Raw genomic sequence first — 26,210 nt, 5'->3', positions numbered from 1 at the left:
ACGCTGGCAGATCCTCGGAAGCATATACCCGCAATATGGGTTGGATAAGATGGAAAATAAAATAATGCGCAACAGCGTCCATGATCAAACCCTGCATTAATACCCTTAAACCCATAAGCAATATGACTGCAACCCGTAACCTCTTCTGGTTTTTACCCAACTGTGCAGCACTTTTCGTGCAAAATTGGCAACTGGAAACGAGAATCGCAAGCACTTGAGAGATTAGGCGATATACTAAGGGAGAGAGCCAACGCAACAGCCAAACAGGAAGGAAAAGCGAAAATTAACAAAATTCACCACTGTTTATGAAAATATTTACTGATCAACATCTTTTTATTTAAAAAGGAAGTGGAGAAGACGCCACAGGAAGTTGAGAATGATTTTGTGTGTTCTGAATGACGCTTCTACATTTATCAGTCCAGCCGCCTGACGTAGCCACTTCTCTACTGTGCTTTTGTGGGTGTTTTTGTAACTTTGCGTGGTGGGCGCAGTACGTCTAGAATCGCAGCGTCCTGCGCTCTACGCGGTTGTACGGGACTGGCGGCCACGCATCGTTACGCAATTTCCCAAATAACAACACGAGTCGTTTTTGGCACTTAGAGCAGTAAACGAGGGATCCAAAGGAACTGTGATTGTTCCGCAAATATATAGATCTCTATAATTATTCCAGAGCTAATTCAAAAAACGATGCTATAGTCGGATTACATCTTAAGTCTGCATTGAAGCCCCGCCCACGCTCTCATAACCGCCAGCCACTGTTCCTCCGCGAGGCTGCAAGTAATTTGTACTTAAAACTCTTCCCGTTACTCAAATAAGGTGGTAACCACAAAAATAAAATTATTAGCGGATAATTTTATACATTTTCCCTTGCCTGTTATAGTGGAATGGCCAAAGCCTAATTCTTTATTAAACTGAAGGGAAATTCTTGCATCACTGCAAGTGTTTATTGTCAAGTTTCACTTGAGTTGGCAATAAAAGTTTTTAGTAAAACGGGTTCAGCAGTGAAATGACCTGTACCGTAGACTTTTGAGGATTTATTTAATTAATTATGGAGTTTTACATGCCAAAACCACGATCAGATTATGAGGCAAGCCGTGGTGGGGGACTCCGGAAATGTGGACCAACTGGGGTTCTTTAACGTGGGCCTAAATCTAAGTACATGGGTGCTTTCGCATTTCGCCCCCCTCGAAAATGCGGCTGCCGTGGCCTAACTGTACCCCCATTCGGGTACAGTTAAAACTCGATCTAACAAAACGAGATTTTGCGAAGTTGCCGATCTAACGAAACAATTTCCATTCCCCGGCAGGTACCCATAGGATTCAATGTTGTCGTCCGCCCAAATTAGCGAAAATAACTTAGCCGAACTCAGTATAACGAAGTTCTTGCTGAAATAATTGAGAAAAAAAGTGGAGATTCCTTTCTAATTTTGACACAGGCGGATTTTTCGTCGCGTGTACGCTCTAAAGCTAACGCGTTAAAACATCTAGGCGCCATAGTCACGAGCCTAGCTTTATTTTGAAGGGGCTGAACCCCGCGCTTATGCACGGGAGAGCGGACTCAACACCGCCTCGGAAGGAGCGATGGTGGTTGCCTTCATTATTTAATGGTTTATGCGACAGATGGCTGAATGAGCGGCAATACGATGCCGCGGTAGCTTTTGCGCATCGCTAGGTAACAATTTTGGATTTCGGAGGACCGAATTTTTTTCTCGATTTTACAAACTTCCCAATTAACGAAATAATTCGAGCGCAGTCACCACTTCCTTAAATCAAGTTCCAACTGTATACACTTGGCCGCATCTGTCCAGTTAGTAGGGGAGAAAGTGCTGTAGCCGCCTTGTATTGCTTTGGCTTGTGCTTTCCTCCGGCGAAAATGATATCCAGGGTGCCTGTTACGGGGAATACGGGCCACCGTTATTTGCTTAAATTAGGATTTGAGGAGTTAGTGTTTATTATCGCCATGGAGCATTGTAATCTTGGAACAGTGGCTCTGCCTGTTCTAGTGAGATTGAGGCGTGTGACTTGCGCATGTCGGTGTGCTTCAGTGAGTTCGTTTTCCGGGTTGTGCATGGTGAGGGATAGAATGTTCGTTGTTCGCGAGCCTGCAGGAATGCTAAGGGCTTGTTTGTACGCTTTCGGTAGTATTACTTTTATTTGGACTGTTTCTGTTGATGTTAGCTTGAGATGAAGTGCCGCGTATGTGACTGTACGGACGATAAGGGCCGGAGTCAAGCGTAGTTAGTGGGTATTCTTCCTTCATGCCATGTCTGCGATTGGCTACTTTATTGATTATGCGAGCTACACTGTAGGTAGTTTGTCTTAGTGTGTTTTTTAGATCGGTTGTTGCGACCATTACCTTGCCTGTGAACACCTAATATGTGTTTTGTTTGGGCTCTGAGTATAGGCCTTTTGTTGACCTGAATAGACCTGCGCTGAAATTTCGCGTTAGAGAGCACCGTTATCGCTGATAAATTTTTCTTTGTCGCTATTTCAAATTTATCGAATAAGTTCATAGAAATAAGTCATCGCGATGAGTCAGCCGCATGGTGCTGCAATACTTTTATTTACCGAAGAGGAATTGAAGCCGTGTATTCCTATTATGCCCTAAAGTTGTCGAGAACAACATTCGATCCGGTGTTAGGACGGTAGTGACGGATGGCTCGTTGTAATGTCTCTGCTATCTTATTTTAGACAGCAATATTTCTGGGAGGCTTCTTACGCGTGGCATCCCGTCTGCGCCTGACAATGGTATCGGACGGCAAAAAAACAAAAGGAAGAGGAGATTGTCGTGAAAAGCCACTTCAATCCTTTGTTTTTGGAGAAGTCTAATTTCGTGTGAAGCAACACACCGTGAATGCGAAAGCTACCGGTACAGCTCGTCGTTCTAGAATTTGCCGTTGTCTTGCAGCTTTTGGGTGAGTGGCGAAGATGAATTTTTCCGTTCATTGAAGGAGTTGGCAAAAGAAAATTGGGGGCATCTTTATTTTAACCAGATCTGACGCTTAAGTGGCGAAAACGTTTCCCGTCCATCCCTTTTTGCCTGTGGCCACACCATTGGTGCCGGTGATGGGTTCACAGTGCAGAATGCTCTAAAAGCCCAATTGTTCACAGCGGTAATCATTTGCTACTCCGCCCTAGTTCGATACGTGCTGACCGTTGAAAGGGCGTCGGATGAATCTGCGGAGCGCTACATGTTAAAGATCCAGTATTTTCCAAAAGAAGCAAGGTTCGCAACGGCAAATGTGTTTGGTGCGGTGTAAAAAGAACTTGGTTAGAACGCCAGTTATAAACGCTGTCATAAAGAGAGCCGCGCCTTGCTCACAAACGCCAGTGAACGCTCCCTGCACCAATTGGTTTCCTAGCACCAACGAAACGGTGAGGTGGCGTCTCTGAAGAGGCTTTCCCCTGGCGGCAGAGCTCGCGAACGGAAAAGGAAACTGGACGATTTCCACATGAGCATGCTGCGACAAGTAGTACATGACTACTTAAAAAGGAACAAAATGCCGATTACGCTAAAGCTTGCCTCTCACTTAAATGAAGATGGAACTCTGCGTTTAGTTTTACCAGCAACAATGCCTCACATGCTGACGAAGACAGGTTTTAGCTTTAAAAGACGGTCCTGCAACACCGTCCTTATTGGGAATATACGCACACAGTTCAGCGCAGGGGCAAGTACTGGCGGTAAATCAGAGAACTGTGGCGCCACGGTCGGCACAGTTTCCTACCTTCATGAAACGTGGCTTAACTTAGGACACAGGGCAGATAATGTGACGGTCCACGAGAGTGTGAACACTGCCAAACAAGCAAAGAAGGCCGGTCTCTCGGCTGGCCTACACAACGGTAAGGGGACCCGATCGATTTTGATGCAGTGCGGGAACAAGAACGCCTTTGTGCAAGGTGTCCGAGCAATATCTCATAGGAAAAAGAGAACAGGAGACTGCAGAACTGCAGCGGATTGGGCGAGTTGGTATTCCATGGTAAAAATAAAATTGAAGCAGCGCTAGAGGACAGGACCAGAAAGAGGAGGAGCGCCGTGTTTGTCTCCTCCTCTTTCTGGTCCTGTCGTCTAGAGCTGTTCGAATTTATTGTTACCATGGAACAGGAGACTACCACGAAGAGATGGATGGGCCCCACCATGGCAAATCATTCCAAGAAATACTACAACCACGCCTTACTCCGGGCAATGTGATGGCAATGTACCGTACTACTGGGGAGGCAAGAAAATGTTTCCCGCATAAGTAGCGCTGAAAAGGAAATGCAAGCGTTGTTTTCACAAAATGAGGTTCCTTTGAGAGCTATATGGTAAGTCAGAGTTTATAAAACTTACTGAGACTGTTAAAGTTGATGCCAACACATACTGTGTAGAATGTATTGCTGCCGCTGCTGAAGAACTCGTTTTAAGGCTGCCGCCATATGAACGCCATCTAAAAGCCATAGAGCTGGCGTAGAGCGATATGATGCATTTTGTGGGTTTTGCAAACCTCGTAGTGAAAACGAAAGAGTTGAAGGAACATGTTGTACATGCCATAGCACAAATGAGTCCGCATCAGTGGAAGAACTATGTAAAGCACATGATTGAGGAAGAAGAGATAATGAGTGAAATGGACCACATTGTTGACGATAGTGTGTACAACCAGCAAGCAGTCGTTGTCAAGCTACTGGGGGGGGGGGGAGGTGCACAGCAGCCTGTGACAAGGAAACCAATACGACGATTAGGCCTGAATGGTGGAAGGAATGAAGAGTTATTGTTCAAGATATACTTGATTCACGCGGTCGCACGACACTGCCTCTTCTTTGCCGCGAACGTCAATCTTGAAAGTTTTCCTTGAACGCAGAACCACACGAAACGGTCCTTCATAGGAAGGAGTCAATCGTGGATTGATAGAGACGCGTCGCAGAAAAACGTGCGTGGTTTTGTACATTGTTGGGAAACTAAACACAGGCTGCCCGTGGGCGATACGTGGTGGCATAGGTCGAAGCTGGTCGAGCCAGAAATGTAGCATCCCTAAGCGCTGCGCGCCCACTGACATAGTGCCTTGCTTAGTGCCAAAAACTGGCCTGGAACGCGGATCTCTGGCACGTAGAGCACCTCGGCTGCGGTGAATCCAAGGTCATTCTTGATTGTTGTTCGCAGCCCCAGTAGTCAGCTTCATTAAAAAAGCAGTTATAAAAAGCTTCAGCTGCAGTAACAATCAGTTCCTGCATCATGTACGACTCTTCGTGGTGCCTTCCGCGTTGAATTGGGATGTTTGGTTCTGAAAAAGAAAGGTGTCCGACGAAACGCATTGGTGCTTCAGTCACTTTTGTGCTTCAGTGCCTAAAACAGCGCTTTCCTAAAAGAAGTAACTGGAACGCCAACGCATTTCCTCGGACACTTAGAAAATTATTATCCCAAAGGTGGAGCAGCACTGAGAATTCGTTCTAAGTGGATACGCCTTGCGAACTCACCTGCCACATTTCGTTAATTTAGATATGTGACATAAAGTAAATAACTATAGTGTAAATCAGGGTAATTATGTTAGTTATTTAATGAATTATGTTTATTTCTTGTAGAACTAATGGCCGCCTAATTAGGTAACTTAGATATAGGGTTAAAATTGCGCTATCTGTATTTATACACTGTTACGACTGGGCTGCGTGCCGAAAAATTTCTGCCGCCGTGCCAAAGCCACGGCGAAAGCCCGGACGTTTCAAGTACGCCGTCCCGCCCGTAACCGCTGAAAAAGGCCTTCAGCGAGGGGGACGATTGAACTTCGTGTGTCTATTCGCTCCTTCCTCTTTCCGGCGAGAAAGAAGCTGACGCGTGCGCGTCAGTGTCTTTCGCTCTGCTGGTGCAGGGGTTGATAGAAATTCCCTCCATTAAGAGGAAGCTTTAGCTCGGGTGCTCCTATCTTAATACATGTAAAAGGAGAATTCGTTTTTCTCGGCAACCACTGCACCAAGTTTGACGAGGTTTGTTGCATTTAAAAGAAAAACTTAAAATCTACTGAATCTACTGTTCGTTTCGAATTTTTGAGTTAAGACATCAATTTTTTGTTGAAAATTGGCGAAAATCGAAAATTTTCGACAAACGAAACTGTTAAGTTTACAACTCTGTAACTCAACAACGAGAAATGATAATACAATTCCGTGAATTGCATCTAATAGTACATCTAAAGTACATTTAGAGTTGGGCCCGAGCTAAAGCTTCCTCTTAAGAGGAAGCTTTAGGTAACTTCAGGTAAACGCAAAAACGTTTTTATGAGGTAACCCCTGGACCCATTTTAGTGAAATGTGTTGCATTTGAAAGAGAAAGTTAAATTCTAGTGCCTGTTGGAAGTGGAATTTCTATTTACGGCTTGAATTTTCTTAAAACGATTTTCAAATATTTGACCGTTTGAAAAAAATAGAAGCACGAAATTTACAAACTCATAGCTCTGCATCAAGAACTGATATTGCGGTTCTGTAAAGGGCTTCCATTAGATAATTAGATAATGCAAAGCGGACAAATTCAATATGTCATTTTACATCTTACGTGAATTTGTTACGTTGATTGCAAGGGTTTTGTAAAAGTATTGTTTCCTATTACTAAATTTTTTATATTCATGTGTAACATATCAATTTTGTCCGCTTTAGATGTACTATTAGATGCAATTCACGGAATTGTATTATCATTTCTCGTTGTTGAGTTTCAGAGTTGTAAACTTAATAGTTTCGATTTCTGAAAATTTTCAATTTTGGCATTTTTTTAAAAAAAGCTGACGTCTTAACTCAAAAATTCGAAACCAACAGTCCCTAGATTTTAAGTTTTTGTTTTAAATGCAACAAACCTCGTCAAATTTGGTGCCGTGGTTGCCGAGAAAAACGAATTCTCCTTTTACATGTATTTGGATAGGAGCACCCGAGCTAAAGCTTCCTCTTAAGCCTGTTAGATATTTAAGCGGTGGCGCGGCGTTGGTCGCGGCTGCTGAGTGGCACCGCAGCGCACTGACGCAGCTTGGTTTCACAATGCGCCGTTTTGGTGCGACACGTGCCGCCTTGATAAAGACTTTGATGCTCAGTGTTGCTTGCCGAAAGCGCCCGTGAGGCGTGGGTTTCAGCGGTCTTCAAGAGCTGCTCCAGCTTTCCATGTTCTGGCGCGCTTGAGCAGCGGGTTTCATGCGTGTATTAAGTTGGTGCTCCACTTTCGCGCACGTAAACCTTACAGAAAGTAAAGATACTGTGTGTCGAAATCCTTATACAAGTTTTATTGCCATAGCAATTAGAGTAAACTCCCTTCAAGAGGATCTCGGAGGGAGCAGGAAAATTTGTTCGTCTTATCAGAAGAATGATTTGCAACATGATCACGTACATCCAACTATCTTACTTGAAAACGGTAAAACACATAAAAAGCATTTGTTTAGCTGAGCTTCGTACAAAACTTAATAGATAAAGGAGAAGAGAGGCGAAGTGTCGCGGAGGAGGAGGTAGGTTTAGGGGAGCTAGGCTGAGCTCCTCTAGCAGTTCCTATAGGTTTTGTTTGCGATACGGACGTACGGGCTTCGTCTTGGGGTGATATAGTCCTCGCACGCCGTACGCTGTCTGTTGGGCGTGACGGTGACGGTGGTGAGCCGACGATGGCAGCTTAATTTCGTGTGCGCGAGGGAGGAAAGGGGGTAGGAAGCGCGCCGTCTTCCGTTGAACGCATGGCACCAGGGGAGGGGAGGGATGAGGATGCTGTACTTCGGACACGCGTGGTCGCGCGGGCTTTATCTTGAAATCGATCTGCTTTATGGGGCACAGTTTAGGTGGCCCGACGGCTCGTACCTTCGCGTGCTCTGTGTTCTCACTGCTCAGTTTGCGCTGAAGTGATAGGCAGCTGGAGGGTCACTTCGCTCGCCGCTGCTGCTGCTGCGATTCCTCACACCAACGTTTTGGCAGCGAGCGTCCGCGGTCATTGAGTGTGATGTGTTCATGTTTGCCTGTGCGCGCTGACACCATGGTTGTTAATTTAGTTAATAAGCGAATGCTTACAAGGGGGCGTTCTGCTTCGGCGCCTGCTGCTGCGTAAGCGCGGCCACACGGCGCCTGTCTTGAGTACGATCTGCGATGCGGACAGTGTAGGCGTGTAAGCGCACCGAGCTGCGATAGCTTCGTGCGCGCTATAGCACCCATACGCTTGCACGTCACTCGCGTTCACGAAGTGAAACATAACTATAAGTTTGCTTGTTTCATCCTCTTGTTTTCGCCTCTGTCCAAGGTCGATGTGCCCCGCAGGCTTCCAGTAGCGTGCGTGGATGCGCTGGGCCTTGGGTGTCGGTCACTCCATATGTTCGGCTTAGCCGAAGAGTACGCATGAGACGGTTCGTCTTAACCCGATGTTCTTAACAGCGCAGCTGTTTAAGCTTTTAGTTCCGCCGTAGAGCGTTACCAGAAAACTCAGCCCGGCTGTGCGCCGCATCGCGTTGCCTAGCAACAACCTGCGAGAGCGTCGAACCACATAACCTTCTCGCGCCCCACTCACGTATGGCGGAGTCGTGATGTCACAGGCGAGTAAAAGCTCGGAACGACCAGAGCGGCGATACACCTCTCCGTTAGTACGTGCGTACGTGTTGCTGCCATGGGAAGACCGAAGAAAGTCTGGACGTTCAAAGAAGCTGCTTACCAAGAATAGCACCGTAGTTCCAAACGAGAAGCGACGCGTCGGCTCCGAGCTGAACCGGAACACCGTGCCGAAGCTGCCGCTAAGAGACGACGCCGAGTCGAGGATCCCGAGATTCAGCCTGGGAAACACGAGAGTCGGCGCCTGAATTCTCCACGTCGCCAAGAAAGCTAGCCCGGCCTGCGACTACTCGAAAACTTCGTGCGTCAAGCCCATCGAGACATGGGAGCGCGAATGGCCTATTCAAGCAGGAATTGCTGGGCATAGAGTTTCGACACAGCTGTCGCGTTTGTGACCGACTTTGGTTCAGCGTGAGCTTTTCTACCATGAACTCTGTGGGCCAATTTGAGCAGCGGAGTTTGGCCTCACAAGTGATTCACGAAACCTTCCCCGACGCTACCAACCACGAAGAGATGACAGTGTGCAAGACTTGCCTTGACTCGTTTCTCAAAGGCAAGTTACCGCAATTTAGCACTACGAATGACTTTCTATACCCGCCTGAAAGGACTTAGCCAAGCCTAACATAACCTCGCAATAGGTAGAGACGACTTAGCCAAGCCTACCAACAACTTAGCATAACCTCGCAAGGCCTACAAACAAATTAGGCAAGCCACGTGAAAGCTAGGCGATCACAAGCTCTGCCGTTGACTACAGCCTTGCACCACTAGTGCATACTGCGCGCATTTTTTGCATTTAGCCTGAAAAACCAAAGAAACATTCCCGTGTTTTTCATTATATGCGAGAATTCGGCTTAACCGAGTTCTTATTAACAAGTGTTCATTATATATGGACAATCAAGACGTATTTTTACCGTCGCCGTGACGTTCCGTAGCAAAGTCCAAGAGCGATAAGTCATTAGAACAACAGAAAGCTGAGCTAGTTGGTAAGGATTCGTAATCCCTTGGCTCATAACCATAACGAATTAGCATTCATAACTATAACCAACTAGCAAATTCAAAACCAACTAGCTCAGCTTTCTGTTCTAAGCTTCATTTCTAGTACTCTGAGCTCATTTCCTTGTTCTACTAGCATTATGAAGCGATAACACCGTCGCCGCGCGCCGTATGCTGCATGCGAAAGTGAAAGCACGCGAGGGAAGCGGACGTCCACGACTCAATCTGGTGCGCGGAAAGGAGGAAAGCAGAGAGCAAGCGCGCCGTCTTCCGCCGCGCGAAAGGCCGTTCTCACCGTTGTTCCACCGTTCTGGTGTTGAAGCGACAAACAGGTCACTTCGCTTGGTGGTTCTGCTGCGCTCGCTCATATCAGCGTTTTGACATCGAGTGTCCGCGCACATCGAGTGTAAGGTGTTCGTGTATGCTTGAGTGGACTGACACCATGCTCATTAATTCATTTAGTAAGCGAATGTCTCCAAGTTTATACGCCCGATAAAACTACTATGCTTACTTCGTATAACTGTCTACAAATTTGCTATCGCAATCGATGCTTCGCTGTTCGGGTGAAACTACGAACTCTTTTATTCGCATTTTTATTATCGGAGGAGCAGGAGTGGCGCGGTGGGGACACAGGTGGTGTAACGTCATTGCTCTCCGAGAAAAACCCGCGCGCTCGCTCCGGTGTTCCTCTTTCTCGCAGCGGAAAAAAATTTATGCGTGACTGTGCTATCGCAAACACCAGACACCAGCGGAACTGAGGGAAGCCCAGCAAAACTTAGACTAATTGTGCGGTTGGGCACTACCTGACTGGCCTTCCCCCAGGTCCACTGGTCTCTGGTGTCGTCGATAGCAGAGCCACGCATAATTTTTATCTTATGGAAGCACGCGTCACTTGCGACGACGAGTACTTTCAACTTCAGTGCGTAATTTCTTCCCAAGGAATCCGCCTCTTATTTTTGTTGCGAGATTCTTTCATTTATCATCCCAAACAAGTGGCTATTTCGCTACTTGAGTGATGAACAGCTCCTTGAAGACAGAGCGAGGCATTGAAAACTGGCAGCGGACGTCGTCTGCAACAACAGTCTGATCGAGCGGGCGAGAACGCCGTACTGCCCCTGCTCCGGCCACAATCCTGTCACGTGAACTTAGCGTCAATGTTGACGGGGGCTCCGCCATTTGTTGGCGCTATGGCAGCTCGCGAATTTTTTCAAACTTTTAGATCGTGGTCGTAGCGGCGCACGCCGCTCGGGACGCCAGCCTTGGGAAAGGAGGCTTGCTCACGCGACCGTCGCCGCGCCGTTTGTGGCCCAAAATCGCTTGCATACCAAGCGGCAACCGCAAGCGTGGCGAGCGTCCCCTCTCTGTTTCTCCTTAGTGTGGGCGTTCCAGAGTCAATAAAAGACGGCCTCTCCAATAGACCTTAGCAATCGGCAGACGAGCGAGCTATACTCGCAGACAACTTTCTGTGGCTATGAAGGGAAAGCTACGGGGATCGTGGCTGCTGCACATGAAGTAGTCCGGCAGCGTTTGACAGTGCTTTTGGTTGCTCGGTGAAGACGCTGAATCGACTCAGAGTCCGCATGCGAGCTCCACGTTTCCACGGACGCGCAACGGAAAAGCCGCAAAATAAGTAAACGTTTACACTGAGTAGTGCGCCTGACTTAATAAAGGAAAACTTCCTTTGCCTCTTCCTTCGACTTTCCCACTGCTGCTGTGGGCTACTGTAGCTGCTGCTGTCTCGCGTACTGCGTAGTTCAGAGCGTGTATATAGATGACAGGCGCGAGTAAGAGAGGAAATGCGACGGGAGCAACTCGTTTTGACGCCACCCCGTCGAATGTGCACAATGCCCTCTGGAGCTTCCTGGCCGTCGCCACTTTAGCCGCTTGACAGTTGTAGTTATCCGTGACTCCCTTCAGGAGCATTTCAGAAAGTGCGGCGCTTCCCTTTCTACTAACGTGCGAGGCCAGAGGGGACGCATATAGAACTGTAGAAAGGAGAATAAGAGGAAAAGAACGAGAGAGAGGAGAAGAGGCAGTTCCCATATAAGAAAGGGGGGAGGTGACGTTAGAAGTCAAGGAAATCCCACTACTATACGACAGGGGCAGCGGGGAAACATGATAAGCTTAATTTCAAGGTATGGTATAGTACGTTGCTGCTGTTTCTGAAAAATAAGTGGTATGTCAAGCGGACAAATTACGCAGGGTGTGCAGAAGCAGAGCCGCATTAATTAAAGCGTACCGAAGGGTCCAGGAGACACCACGCAAGCGGTTGACCGTCAAATCAACACTCCTGCGCCCGCTGCACCGCGTTAGCTTTCCGGCTATGGCATTGGTAGAGGTCGTAGATTTGATCCCAATTGCGGCAGCCGCAAACCCGGCAGCCGGCGAAATGGAAAACGCACGTGCACTTAGATTTTGAGACACGTTAAAAAAAATGACGGCGTCGAAATTAATACGGAGTCCGCCACTACGGCTTGCCTCAAAATCGCAGTGTGGTTTTGGCGCGAACAGCCCCATATACCGTTTATGTTTGATACTTCTGTCACAATTCGATGTGCCATGTGAGGCAATGACAATCGCTGAACCCTTTAAAAGTTATAAAATATAACAAGTCACCTAAGTAATAAGTATCACCTGTGCGTGTTTTTCTATTTTTTGCAGTGTTCACGCTGCGCCACATTTTTTTCTCTTTGTTAGTTCTTTTTTCCCCCTCTTGTGCCTTCAAAAATTTTATAGTTTTTGTCGCTTCGGTTGTTATTTCTACTACACTACTTCTATTATAGCATTGTTTGTAGGGTCTTCCTTCGTTATCATAATTTGCTTTTCTTGCAACTAATATACTGTTATGTTATCGACTGTTATGCTGCCAACAATCTTACAATTCTGCGGTAGTTACTAAGCGAGGGTCCTGTTTTCAGTAATAATACTTTAGGACCATTGTCTGTATAAAACATTTATGTACCTATGTTTTGCATATGCATAAACTTCAAGTTCAACTTCAACTTCAACCTGTCCCTGTGTATTCTGTATACTGCGCAGACAAACAGCAGTGGTGCACGCAAGGTAACGTTTAAGATAAACTCACCACTCTCGTGTTAGCCTAAACGTTGAAGAAATTAAGCTTTAGCCGTCAACATTGGCGCTAATTATCGTCAATCAAAGCGTCCAGAGCGAAAAGCTTCGCTTACATCGTTTCCCTTAGTGCGTGGGATCTGTATTTTTTTTAACTGTTAGGTGTTTATGTTTTGTGTTCCCCAGCATAATCTAACGCAGATTAAAAATTAGGGATTCCACTTCAGAAGCACTTTCACTTGTGTGCGCTTTGCATCCGTAGCTTTCCCTTCATAGACAGAGAAAGTTGTCCGCGAGTGAAGAGTGCATGTCGCTCTCCGCCAGGAAGCTTGTAGAGCTGATCTTTCCGTAACGATGTAATGCAATGCTCCTTGTTCATCGTTAAATCGTTCTGTTGTGCCCCCTCAGGACCTCTGAGCCACTGCAAAGTGCAGTCAGCGACACGATCCTGAGCACCTGAACGCACTGTTTGTAGCAGCATACATTACAAGAAACGCAGTAAAAACGATACAGTTGCAGCCTAGATTTAATTAAAGGAACGTGGTATCAATCAGGGAAGTACTTTTCCTTTTGCTACTCTGTTGTTTGGTTTGTTTCAATGGAAATGGGAAAACCCACAACAGCAGATAGGCCCGGAATCATGCTATAGCAGGGAACAGGTATGAAATAGCAAATACAGAAAATAATAAGTGAATTTAACCGTAAATGAATAAACCGTATTAAAAACATAGCGAACGAACACGCGCCTTTGACTATGGTAGCGTAAAACTAATATAAGTACACTACAGAGGTCTATAATAGTGCAGGCTAGTAGTGACATGAATAAAATGCTAATAAGAGCAATAAAATTTGAATTAGCATGATATTCTCTTTGTTTGACGCATAACTTTAAGTGAGGCGTCGCATGCCTTCTATGGCAGTAACCAAGTTTCGACGCCGCAACAGGGAGAACCAGCAGATGCAAAAGTTGCATGTCAGAGTGCTCTTCTTAAACTGCAAATATACTTAGGGTTATAAACGTTGATGTATCGTTATTTTTATTGAAACTCGTCATTATTGAGACTTGACGCACGAAGACAAACTGATTTATGCAAATGTCAATTCAGTGAAGTCATATATTTGGTAAGACAATCTCATAGACGAAACTTCGAGCAATCGTGTGAGACGCCACCTGCGCCCCAATGACAGTGTGCTTGATGTAAGAGCTGAATAACGCTGACGATTTAGAATGGTCTTCAACAACACCAAACTTTCTTAACCGGGCAGCGGCAACGTGCGGTGCGCTGCAGTTTGCGCTGTAGCTCTTAACATAAATATCGAACATGAATGCAACAGTAGACCTTTTAGTACTACGCCGTTCGACTGACCCTAGCACGTGCAGTTTTAAGCAGCGGAGAGAATATGTGCATAGCTGGGGTATATTTTTCTACCGTTATGTGGAGCCGTGCTCTCTGCTTTCTCTTTATGAAATCAGTATTTATGAAAAATAGTAGGCGAGGGGAACTCAGCTTATTTCTGCGCATTTGCTGAAAATCTTGTATGAAAGAAAGCAATGACGGGCTGAGAAATAGTGAGAAAGAGAGAAACAGGGTGACAGGGCCGGATCTTGTTGAGTATTGTTTACGGCACCTACTTTTCATTTAATACAGCCGTGCTCTCCAACCTTTTATCTGTTTCAGCTGTACTGGTTCTCAATAGGGTAGTGAGCATCGCGGAAGAAAAATGGTCTGGAGCGTGGCGAGCCTCAGCTTGGTGGTCCTGTGCTCGGTTTCAAGCGGAAGCGGTGCCAAGACTGCTGCCGTGGCTCCAACTACCTTAGCTGAAGCCGGAAAACGTGTCGAGAAGCTCGTGGATCTCTTCTCCGACATTAGAGGTGAGCAAACCCTCGTTTCTTTTTCTCGCGATTTGGTTTGGTTTATTAGACTCCCTTGGAAATGTTCCAAACTTTTGTCACCAGCTTTCTACGACATTTGATTGCTGAGAGACATTTGGCACGATGTACACATAAGTGGTCTGCCAAATAAAAGAAGCAGTTGAAGTAAACAACAGAAAAAGTAAGAGTCAATCTCAAACGTGGGATGCTTGCGGTAAGAATGCAGAAATGGTGGGGGAACGCAAGTTATGAACAGTGGCAATGAGAAACCTGTTGAAGCGACAGCTTGTTTCTGAAAGCGCCAGAACAAATACAAGGTTCTATATGACTACCTTTGCCAATACGTCTTGCTCAAAAATCGCAATCAATATGTTAGGCAGGTCCTGCTGAGAATAGCGAATTGTAATTCGATTAAGCAACGAGGTTTCCTTAGAAACAGCCGATGCGTGTATAGGCCGGGTTCTGACGCTGTTGTTGCTGCCATACGAGAACATTGTTCGCGCCTAATTCATATTTAGTATTAATAGCATCTCGAGCATAACCGGTTTATACGCTAGAAGCTCTGATCACTGTTGAGTGTTGAGCTCGCACATTCAAATGTTGCAGCAAATCGTTCTGCGCTACCGTGAAGTCATTTTTTATTATCTTTTGGTATTATTTACATATATTTGAGGCTGTGTTCTGTCCAAGCAGGAGAGTCTTCGAGGAGAAACAAGGACACCACGATTTGGAAACATGAGTAAACTAGCGTTTATTGAAGTCCCTAATTCCACATAGGCATATTATTGAGAAAAAGTACAGTTTTAGAAGTGCTAACATATTCTTAAAATTAAATATTGTCACATGGTAGTGACAATCAAGAACGCAGTAGCAATACTGTGTGTGGCGAAAAGTGATTCTTTATTGGGCAAACGCATGCCAAGAAAAACAGGCTGCACTCAAAGAACAACGATAGCGGCGAACGCCGTAGGAGATCGCCGGAAATCTCGTAAGTTGGTCAAGCGCGTCGGTTTTTATACGAGAGTTATCGAAGGTTCCAAAATAATCGATGGTGCCCGCGTGTCTTCCAGAAAGTACTAAACTATTCCCGTCGCACATACATGCAGTCAGATTACACAAGGTTCGGTGACAACAGAGAGCGGATAGAAGCATCGATAACATTCGAGAAACTTCCGACACATGCATGCGTGTCCTGAGCGATAGCATTTCTTACGCGGTGAAACACGATCACCCTATAAGCAAGTACTCAAGTCAGTACTCGCCTCTTAAAAAGCGTCGTCCCGATGCTGCAAACAAACACAAAAGCAAGAAACAAGTGCACCGGTAGTAAAGAGACAACAAAATAAGAATGTTCATAAGTGTCTGTAAAAGGGCTTAAGACGCATCACGTGGACCACTTGAGATCGTGCGCGGCGCCGCTGTGATTGCGGAATGTCGTCTGGCACGACCTCATATTGCAGTGCACCAATACGACGAATGATCTTATAGGGTCCGTAATAGCGTCGCCGTAGTTTCTCGATAAGTCCTGGTCAGCGTATTGGGGTCCAAACCTAAACATGGTTTCAAGGATGGTATTCCACGTAGCGCCGTCGAAGACTGGAGTGCTGGCTGTCGGTCCTTTGCTGGCTCTTGATCCGCAGGTGGGTGAGCTGTCGGGCTTATTCGGAGCGCTGGAGATAGCCGGCGACGTGCACATTTTCTTCGGTGGTGACGTGCTCCACATGGCTTCGTTAGTCGTCGTCGGGTGATTTCCGTAAACCAGCTTGAACGGCGTTGTTATCTGCGTTAATTTTTGCATTGCCTTGTTGCAAGCAGAGCTTATATACGGAAGCACGGCTTCCCACGTCCTGTGTTCGACGTCGTCGTACATCGCTAACATGTTAGGCCATCCGTCTGCGGGTAGCAGGCAGTGGTCCTCCAGTGACATGTATGGCTATGCTGCAGGATGGCTTCAGCAAGCCCAGTTGCAAAATCCATCCCTCTCTTAGCATTGAGGACTGCTAGCGCACCATGTCGCAGGAAGATGTTCTTGACGAAAATTTTGGCTACTTCCATTGCACTATCTTTGGTGATCGTTGGCCATGAGGGTCCACTTGTTTTCAGATGTTGACCTCAAAAAGACCCTAACAAATCAATGCCGATCCCCTGAAATGATCCGCAAGGAGGCTAGATCGGCTGTAGTACACCAGCTGGCCTAGTCGGTGGTGTCTTGCGCCGCTGCCTGTCGCGGCGTGTTGTGACGTAGGGGGCGACGTCGGCGGTCAGGCACCGCCAATAGTACTTGTATACTTGCGAGCATACGGGATAACCCAAGGTGAAAGGCTGTCTGATCGTCGTGCAGGGCGTGCAATACTTCTAGCCGGAGTGCTGCTCGCACAACAAGAACGTGTAGTTTCTGCGCACTGGGGAAAGCTCTTTTTTTCGGGGACGTCATTGTGCAAGCAGAACGAAGACAATCCACGCAAAAATACCCTAACAACAACGTTTGTCTTGGCTTCTGAGTACAACGCAAGGCTTCGCAGCGCTGGGTCTGCACGTTGGTGTTCGGTGAGTTCGTCTGCAGTTATTGTTCCTAGGAAGGCGTCGTCGTCCAGTTCGCCTTGCGGTGGCGGCTCAATAAGAGCGGGCGACAGGCAGTCGGCGCCAGAATACTTCCTGCCGGACTTATACACCACGGTTATGTAGAATTCCTGGAGTCGGAGACTCCATGATGCTAGGCAACCTCAAGGGTCCTTTAAGTTTGCCAACGAAGGCAAGGCGTGGTGGCCGCTTACCACGTTGAAGTGCCTTCCGTATATCTAAGAAAGAAATTTTACCGTTAACCAAATCGTCGGAAGGCACTCTATCTCTGTCGTAGAATAATTCGCTACCGCTTTTGACAGCGGCTGGCTAGCGTAATCTATTACGCGTTCAGCTCCCTCCTCCCTTTGTACTAGCACGGAAACGATGGTTAGGTTTTGGCGACGGATCCTGGTTTCGTCGTGTTGACATGTGTCTGGAAAGTAGCACCGTCGGGCCTTTTTTTGTTGGCGTATTCTTTGCTTCTATGCTTCGTCGGGGTAGCGGCGTCTCGTTGATATATCACCGAGACATTCTTTTCGATGACTTCGGTGGTGCAGCATGTTCGTCAGCAACTACACCTCTATCGGTTACTGCTTTTACATTTCCGCATATGGGCTCACAGACCGGCCCCTGGCTAGGCAAGTGTTGGTCGGTGTAGCTGTTGCGGGGACAACTAGTGGCTTGGTGACGGCGAACGGGGCGGTCGTCGAAGGATACACAGAGTAGCGGCGATGTAGTCGGTGACATCACGAGGGCGTTCACCTCTCTGAGGGCGCGGTTCGTTGACGGCGAACTGTTCAATTCCCATATCCCTGTAAGGACATCGGTGGCAGATGTGGCAGGCTTCTCTACAGGGATCAATGCGGATGGTGGTCGGAGGCGCGCCAAACGTCAGTCTTCCCTAAGAATGCTGCGCAAGACGACATGTGTGTGCGTGCTGGCGGCGGCAGTGGTGGTCGACGGAACTGTGACGTTACCAGGCGCGGGCGCGGTGTAGGCAAGTGACGGCGGGCTACGGCGGCGTACATCATCGCTGCCCGCATGGGCTGCGTCGATTCAGGGTCTCCGAGTGATTATCGGAGCTCCTCTCGTACGACGTCGGTAATTGAAGATACTCCAGGCTGTGATGAAGGTAACAACTTCTCAAGTTCCTCCCGCACGACCGCCCTTACAATCTTTCGCAGTTATTCGGTCAGTGATGCAACTCCAGCGTAATTTGTTGTGTTCGTGCGGTGGCTGAATTGTCGGTTCCGCATTTTCAGTGTTTTCTCGATGCTGTTGGCCTCGTGAGGAAACCCTTCGACGGTTTTCGATGGAGTTTGTATCAAGCCGCTGATAAGTTCTTTCACACCGCGCATGAGTAGGCGGACTTTCTTCTACTAGGACATTTCTGGGTCGGCATGTTGGAATAGACGGCTCATTTTTTCCATAAAGATGGCAACATTCTCGTTAGGTAGCTACACTCAGGCTTCAAATAGAACTTCTGCCTTTTATTAACGGGCGATTCTCGTGAAGTTCCCGGGAAGTTACTGCGGAACAGGTCCCACATTGTAAGACTGTAGTGCCGCTTCTCGAACAATATCCTCGCGGCACCTTCCAAGGAGAAGTACACGTGGCGCAGCTTATCCTCAGAGGTCGAGTAGTTGAAGACGGAGATCCTTTCGAAAGTCTTGAGCCATGTTTTGGCATCCTCCGATGAAGCTCCATGGAAGGTAGGTGACTCCCTGTGTTGTTGAAGAACGATGGGGCACGCTGGTGCTGCCATTGTGGTCACTGACTTGGCAGCGATCCCTCTGGTCGTGTCAGGGAAACACCCGTGCTCGACGAGCAGTCTTTGCAGCCTGCGACTAGCGGCTTGGCAACGTTTGTGTCTTCGGGGTTCGGGCTTGGATTACGGCTTTGCGGGACGCTCGGTGCGTGAACGCACGATCAAGAACATAACAGGAAAACTGGTAATGGCGAAAACTAAAGGCCAAACAATGAAATCATCCTTACCCCAGTAAGGAAGCCTTCATTGAGGTGAGGCTACCTTATGTCTCTCTGAAAGCTTCCTTACTGAGGCGCCCTCGGTGAAGGCTTCCTTAGTGCTTCCTCAGCATAAGGTAGCTGCAAAGCTACCTTCATGCGTCCTTACGCCGCTCCTGGCCCTCAATGAGCGCTTCACCTCACTTCTTAACCACGTGACCTTTGCTTGCGCATGCGCACTGTCGCCCACCTGCGGAGAAGCGCGAGCATGGTACGTCTTGCCAGGCATGTTCGTTTCAGTCACGCGTGCGGCATGAAAGCGTTGCTAAGGGTTGCTAGGCGTTGCACGAAGCCGGCGTGCCAGCGTTGATGTAGCACATCAAGTTTTGCAGTGTAATGCGCTACTTTATTTAAGTTTAGTAAACAAAACTAGAAGAAAGCGTCCAGGCTTCTCTATATTAGCTCTTCAATTTAAAGATTATACGACGATACAACATTTTTTTATTGAATAATGGTGTTCGCGTAAAGCTTTTAAGAAATAATCTCTAACCCAGGCATGCGGCAACCGCTCCTTATGGGAGCACGGGTGAAGGGAGCTTTCAGAGTACGCTGGCTTCCTCCATCGGTCCTTCGCTCTAAGGAGGCCTCACCTAAGGTTAGGAAGCGCTCGAAGGAAAGGAACGTTCAATTGTTTGGGTCTAAGTCTTTATTGGGCATACGTGTGGCCAGAAAAACAGGCTGCACTATAAGGATAACGATAGCGGCGAAAGCACTCGGTGATCGTGGAAAATCTCATCAGTGAGTCAAGCGCGCCCGCTTCTATACATTAGTCATCGAAGGTTCTAGAGTAATCATTGTTGCCTAGGTGTCTTCGAGAAAGTACTACACGATTCGCGTCGCGCATATATGTAATCAGATTACACAAGGTTCGGTGATGACGGACAGCGGATAGAAGCACCGATAACGCTGGAGGAACGTCCGATACAGGTAGGCGCGTATTGCGCTGAGCGACGGCACTTGTTACGCGGTGAAACACGGTCACCACATATTGACGGACAAGTACACATGCCAATATTAGGTGAATGTTACAGATGTAGTACACGCATCGCGTCGTTTTTTCAGGGCGGGACGCTTCATTCAAAAATATAAATTGTGCGGTTTTACGTGCCAAAACCACGATATGATTATGAGGCACACCGTAGTGGGGCACTCCGGAAATTTCGACCACCTGAGATTCTTTTACGTGCGCCTAAATGTAAGTACACCGGTGTGTTCGCATTTCACCAACATCGAAATGCGGCCGCTGTGGTCGGGATTTAATCCCGCGATTTCGTGCTTAGCAGCCCAACACCACAGCCACTAAGCAACCATGGCGGGTTCGCTTCGTTCTGAAAAAAAAAAAAAACGAGACGGTTACCAGAAAGCAGAACTGTATTTATATGCACTTACATAATGCTAAAATAATAGGCTCGCAGCTTCATTGCCAAGTGCATTCGTAAAGGGAAGTTGATTCAGATAAAAAAGGAAACAAACGAAGCTTGTTTTTACTTCGAATATAAAAAATAATCCGCTTGTCAGTATTTATTAGCATCTACTTCGCAGGTAACGTGCGGCCCCGACATTGTGCCGACCTTCTGCAGGCAGGACAGACGACAAGTGGCCTTTACGACATATTTATTAAGAAAGATGACGTCAAAGGGAAAGTCGTCTACTGCGACATGGACACCGACGGAGGAGGCTGGACGGTGCGTACAGCCATTCTTTTTGCTGCTGCTGGTGGTGGTGGTGAATTGTAGCAACAGGCGGGTTTAGCCTGGCGAACAAGGCCGGCAATTGCTCCGCCCGAGCGTCTCGCACAATACCGCTGAAGGATTTCACCATATGTCCATCAAACCGGTCTCTCTTAAGAAATCGATGAGGAGACGTGAAGTTTCTTTGCGGGCTATAACTGATCCCTCGGGAAATATAAGGTCTTGCAGGCGCGCATGCGGAAGGTCCTTGTTTTGCAGATTTTTCTGGAGAGTGTCTCTTTCATCTTGGAATTGCTGGCAGGACCACAAAAAGTGCTCAATGTCTCCTGTCTCGTTGCATGCCGTACAGTTCGGAGAATTGATTCGCCCCGTTTTAAATAACCAGGCCGGTGTATTAGCAGATCCTGTCCTTATTCGATATAGAAGTGTGGCTTCCTCTCTGTGCAATCTCTTGGTTACGCAGGGCATATGCGGTGGAACCCAAAGCGACGCAAAGTGATTTCGAATGTCAGATTTTTGAACTTGATTACTCTTTGGAGCCTTGATTTTGGCAGGTTGATAGAGTGCTGCGTATGCAAGCGCATCAGCTTTTTCGTTTCCTGAGATGCCAATGTGGGAAGAAATCCACTGAAACTTTACTGTGAAGCCTTTGGTATTGAGCTCTTTCACGATGGCTAGTGATTTGCGTGGGAACTGGAGGGATGACAAACCACGGTGTATTTGTTGTAATGCGGCCTTCGAGTCCGTAAGGACAACCACATTCTGCGGAGGCAAAGTCTTTAGCTTGCGCAGCGCAGAAGCTATTGCTACGCCTTCCACAACTGTCGACGAGGCTATACAGTCCAGACGGCCAGACCACGTATATCATAGAGAGGGAATATAGACTGCAGCTGCACAGCGGTCTTCGTCTGCCTTGACAGAGCCATCTGTGTATACTTGTAGGTGATTCGGGTAAATCGTGTTCAGGTGTTCCAGGACTAATGACTTCGCTTCTGCAGATGGAATGCAGCTCTTTGATGGCAATCGTGGTACACTTAAGTTGCATGTGATGTCCTCGAATGTCCAGGGTGGTTCTATCCTTTCCCTCTGTCTCGAGCAGCGCAATCCTAATACGCGAAGCGTGTTCAATGCTGCATAAAAATGTGAGCGCGGCGTAAGAGGGCTCTACCGGGCGTAGACTCACTCAATCGTAGGAGCTGGATCATCAGAGCCTGGGAAGCCTGGAGTCGTAGAGGGCGTGACTCAGCTTCGTAGAGCACTTTCTTGTTTGACGCTGGCTGAGGGACTCCAAGGCAAAGTCGGATACCTTTTCTGTGGATGGCTTCTAAGCGCTCGTATTGGCTGTCTGAGGGTGACATCAGAGGTAGCTGATACAGGATTCGACTGGTAACCAACGCTGTATGTAGTCGTAGCATCGACGTCGGGTGGTTGCCCCAGCGTATGCCAGCGACTCGCTTGAGCACATGTAGCCTGGGTGACGATGACGCCACAACGTGGTCAACGCCGCGGCGCCAGAGTAGCCTGTGGTCTAAGGTAACGCCCAGAAATCGGACGTTGGTGACTTGTCGAATCTGATATCCGTCCAAATTCAGCGTCAAGCGTGTAGATTTTCTTTTCACTCCAGGAAATAGTACGAATGATGATTTCTCTGCTGATAGCGATAATCCAATCGTTGCCAAGTGGCCCTGAATGGCTTTTACTTCTCCCTGGGCTATTCGTGCGAGGCGGCGATGCTGGTAGCCGGAGACCCATATGCAGATATCATCGGCATATATAGATATCTTCACTGGTGTTCGATGGTTTAGTACTCTTGGGAGGCTACTCATGGCAATGTTAAATAATAAGGGAGATAAAACACTCCCCTGTGGCACACCGCGAAATATACGTATTTCATCGCTCAAAGTGTCGCCAAGACGAAATCTGATGCGACGATCATTGACGAACGTATGTATGAAGTGCAAGAGATGACCCGTGACGCCTATAACTTGCAAGTGGCTGATGATGGCTCTTTGAGACACGTAGTCGTAAGCCTTAGAAACATCCATGAAAACAGCAAGTGTCGACAGGCCATCCGCACTGTAATGTTCTATGTGGCTTAGCAGGTCCAGCACATTGTCTTGAGCGCTTAGACGCTGCCGAAACCCAGTCATGCACGATGGTAGTTTTCGACCCTGCTCGACATACCAAGTGAGTCTTGTGCACGCCATCTTCTCCATTAGCTTCGCTGCACACGAGGTCAGTGATACCGGTCTGTATGAGTCCAGAGCTGCAGGGTTCTTTCCAGGCTTCGGAACCGGTACCACCCATGCTACCTTCCATAAATGTGGGATAGCCCCACTGGCCCAGACTTGGTTAAAAATGCCAGCAAATCACGCCGTCTCTCAACCGGTAGGTTAGTCAGCATCTGATTACTGATAAGGTCAGGTCCCACCGCACAGCGAAGTCGGAGGCTGCTCATAGCTAGTTCCAGTTCTCTGAGTGTGAAAGGAGCATCCATTAGAGACGACGATAGCAGCGGGGGCGGGTTGGTTGTGCCAGCTGACCTTCCGGAAGAGTATATTTCAGCGAAGGCATTCGCAAGACAAGTGAGTGTCTTGCCTAACTTCAATGCTAGAGCTTCAAATGGCTTGTTTGCTCGAAAGTTTCCAGCAAGGTTATTAACGACCCACCATATCCGTGGAACTGGTGTGAAGACCGATAGGCTTGCACAAAATGATGCCCATTGATCTCTTCTTAGTTTCCTTGTATAACGTCGAATTACTGCGTTAATCCTGTTGAATATAGTCTTCATTGATGGGTCGCCCTTCGTCCTCATCAGCCTCCGTTCCGCTCTTCTACGGGCAGCGCATAGATTTTTGAGCTTTAGATCCGAAGCGGGGAAGTGGTCGGGTAGCTTCAGCTCAGCGGTAGCCAATCTTTTGCTACTTAGCATGTCCGCGATCAGGTCTCCAGATGATTCGCTTAGGCCGTCCCTGTACGTATCCCAATGCGTCACCGGACAGGATCTTCGGCCGTTGGTTCTATATCCAGCAATGTTAACGAAGACAGGAAAATGATCACTGCCCATTCTATCTTTACTAGTCGTTGACGATGCGAGGATGTCCGTTGAGTGTAACGTCAAGTCAATGACACTGTAAGAGGCCGGTGGTCGAAAAAACGTTGGCTGTTTGTTATTTGCCACGCATAGTCCCTCGGTGTTTAAAGCACTAACAATTTGCTTTCCACGTGCATCAGTCGCCTTGTCGCCCCAGAGAGTATGGTGCGCGTTGAAGTCGCCGCATATAATCCTAGGAGCTGGGCAGCGGCTGCAGAGGTCTCTTATAATTTCTCGCATCGAGACCTTCAGGCGAGAGCTCACATACACGGAGGCCACGCTGAGGCTTCGGTTGCCCAGCCGCACTTGTACAGCAGTGACTTCCAAAGCACTGCTGCAAAGGTCTTGCACTGGTAGAACGTAATGTGGTATTTCACGTCTCACATATAGCTTGGCGCTTCCGTTCAGAAATGTCGGAATACTTTGGTTTCCATGTGCGACATAACCAGCAATTGATCTGGAACTTGGAAGACCAGCCTCGGACAGGGCCAATATCGGCACAGGCATGTTACGCAAGAAAAGCGACAGTTCAGGTAAATGGCACGCAAGACCCGCACAGTTCCATTGCATAATAAGTGGCACCTGTGGACGAGATGGTGAACATTGTGTCCTGACCGCATCCATATTGATAGGTGCCTTAAAAAGAGGCAGAGCTGAGAATCACTGACTCGAGAGCCAGGACTACTTCGAGCATTTCCTTCATCGAGCTCGCCGGCATCTTCTCTATGTGTGATCGCAAGGCCTTGAAGAGAGCACGTAGCACCTGCTGACAGTCCTCCTGTGGTGTGTTTTCATCGCAACGCGATTGGGGTCGCTGCAGTACAGACACATAACTTCGCTGTTCCGGTTGTTCAGCAGTCTTCTCGTCTACGGGGCCTCTGTTCATTGATTTCACTGGTTTAGCCGGTCCACTGCGCGATGGCACCACTGTGTCCTGGATTCCTGGAGAAGGCTTCAGGCTTGGAAAATCAGTTTCACTCTTTGAGCTCCATCTCATTTCGTCTGACTCTCTTTGACTTTCAACCTTTTTCTTCGTCGTATTTTTCTCATCGTTTCCTGTTGGTCCCAAGATAAACGTTTTCTTACGCTTTATTGCCGCTGCCCGCATAGGACACTTGCTATAACTAGCTGGATGACCACCATTACAGTTTGCACATAGAAATTTCTCTCTGCACGCGCATGTTTTGAAATCGTGGGGTCCTCCACATCTCTTACACCGCTGCTCACCACGGCAGTGCTTGGCCACATGTCCATAGCGCTGACACTTGAAGCACCGAGGTGGTGTCTCAACGTAGTCAATGGTCTCGTGTCTTGTGAAGCCCAAGTTGATCTTCTCTGGACGGTCTGTATTTGGAGCGAACGTAAGAACCACGGAGCTGGTTCGCCTGGACTCCCAATCGGTTTCGGAAATTTGGACGCGTCGCGTGACTCTCCTTGCATGGTAAACTCCTTGTGGTTTTAGGTATAGCAACCGTTCCTCGTCAGTGTACCACTTCGGTACTCCTCTAATAATGCACGTGTTTTGCAGGTACGAATTGGGCACTCGTGCTGAGATTGCAGTCCCTGAGATTGACTTGCAGCTGAGAAGGGAATTCACATGCTCTTCTGTCTGTACATCTAGAAGCAGGGCTCCTTGAGCAGTAAAGCGGCTCCTAACTGGCGATGCGCCAAGAATTTTTTCAATTTCCGTAGACAGAACAATGGGATTGACTTTTTTCAGGTCGGCTCCTTCTGTGGCAGGCGTAACAATCACTGGGATTCCGACGGTCCTCTTCATGCGGTGCCGCACAAGCCTGAAGCCTTCATCGTCCAGATCTGTGATGTCAGCTATGTCACAATCGTCAATAAGCGTAGACTCGTTGTCTGTTTCTGCAGCCTTGTATCGCTTACAGTCACGGTTGCTCTCAGGGTCAGTCGGTGGCCTCTGGCCCGGTGTCAGGTCAGGCGTAGTCATGACGGAGCTCTCACCGCTACCAGATCGGGCTCTTCTGCAGGCTCCTATCGAAGCGACGGGAGGCGAAGGCCCCCCCGGCCTCCGGTAGGGAAGGCTTCGCAAAGTTTCAATAGCAAGTTCTGCTCCAAGTTCGCCTGTGTATGCGCTCGAAAAATCTTAGGAAAGAACCAGAGGAGATACTACTGAAAAAAAAATGATGCAGAAACTCAGCTGGAGTTGTCCAAGTATGCGTAAGCATTGCCCAACTTTCTGGCGTCCATACAGCCTGGTGTCATTATCCATCTTATCAAACTTGATCCCACAAGTATAAAGCCTTCTCAGATCTTATCGGTTGTGATCAACCTCATCGCAATTGATCTCATACTTATCAACCCATATCTGTCCTCATCAACATTATCAGGCGTGATGCGGCAATTATCAACGTTAT

At 47.7% G+C, this 26,210-nt stretch overlaps 1 protein-coding gene across 1 annotated transcript in view; it reads left to right on the top strand.

Annotated features, from left to right (window-relative positions):
- Positions 1-2,807: 2,807 nt before the first annotated feature.
- Positions 2,808-26,210, top strand: part of LOC142576373 (techylectin-5A-like) — a 69,769-nt gene continuing 46,366 nt past the window's right edge. Inside the window, exons 1-3 of the mRNA XM_075686475.1 lie at positions 2,808-2,914; positions 14,264-14,457; positions 20,587-20,729. Coding sequence (XP_075542590.1) covers positions 14,307-14,457; positions 20,587-20,729 — 294 coding nt within the window. The 5' untranslated portion in view covers positions 2,808-2,914; positions 14,264-14,306. The remainder of the gene's footprint in view (positions 2,915-14,263; positions 14,458-20,586; positions 20,730-26,210) is intronic.

This window comes from Dermacentor variabilis, chromosome 3, assembly GCF_050947875.1.
Source record: "Dermacentor variabilis isolate Ectoservices chromosome 3, ASM5094787v1, whole genome shotgun sequence".
Taxonomy (NCBI): Eukaryota; Metazoa; Arthropoda; class Arachnida; order Ixodida; family Ixodidae; genus Dermacentor; species Dermacentor variabilis.
The sequence above is the reverse complement of the archived record's forward strand: the minus strand, read 5'-3'. Positions and strand labels throughout refer to the sequence as shown.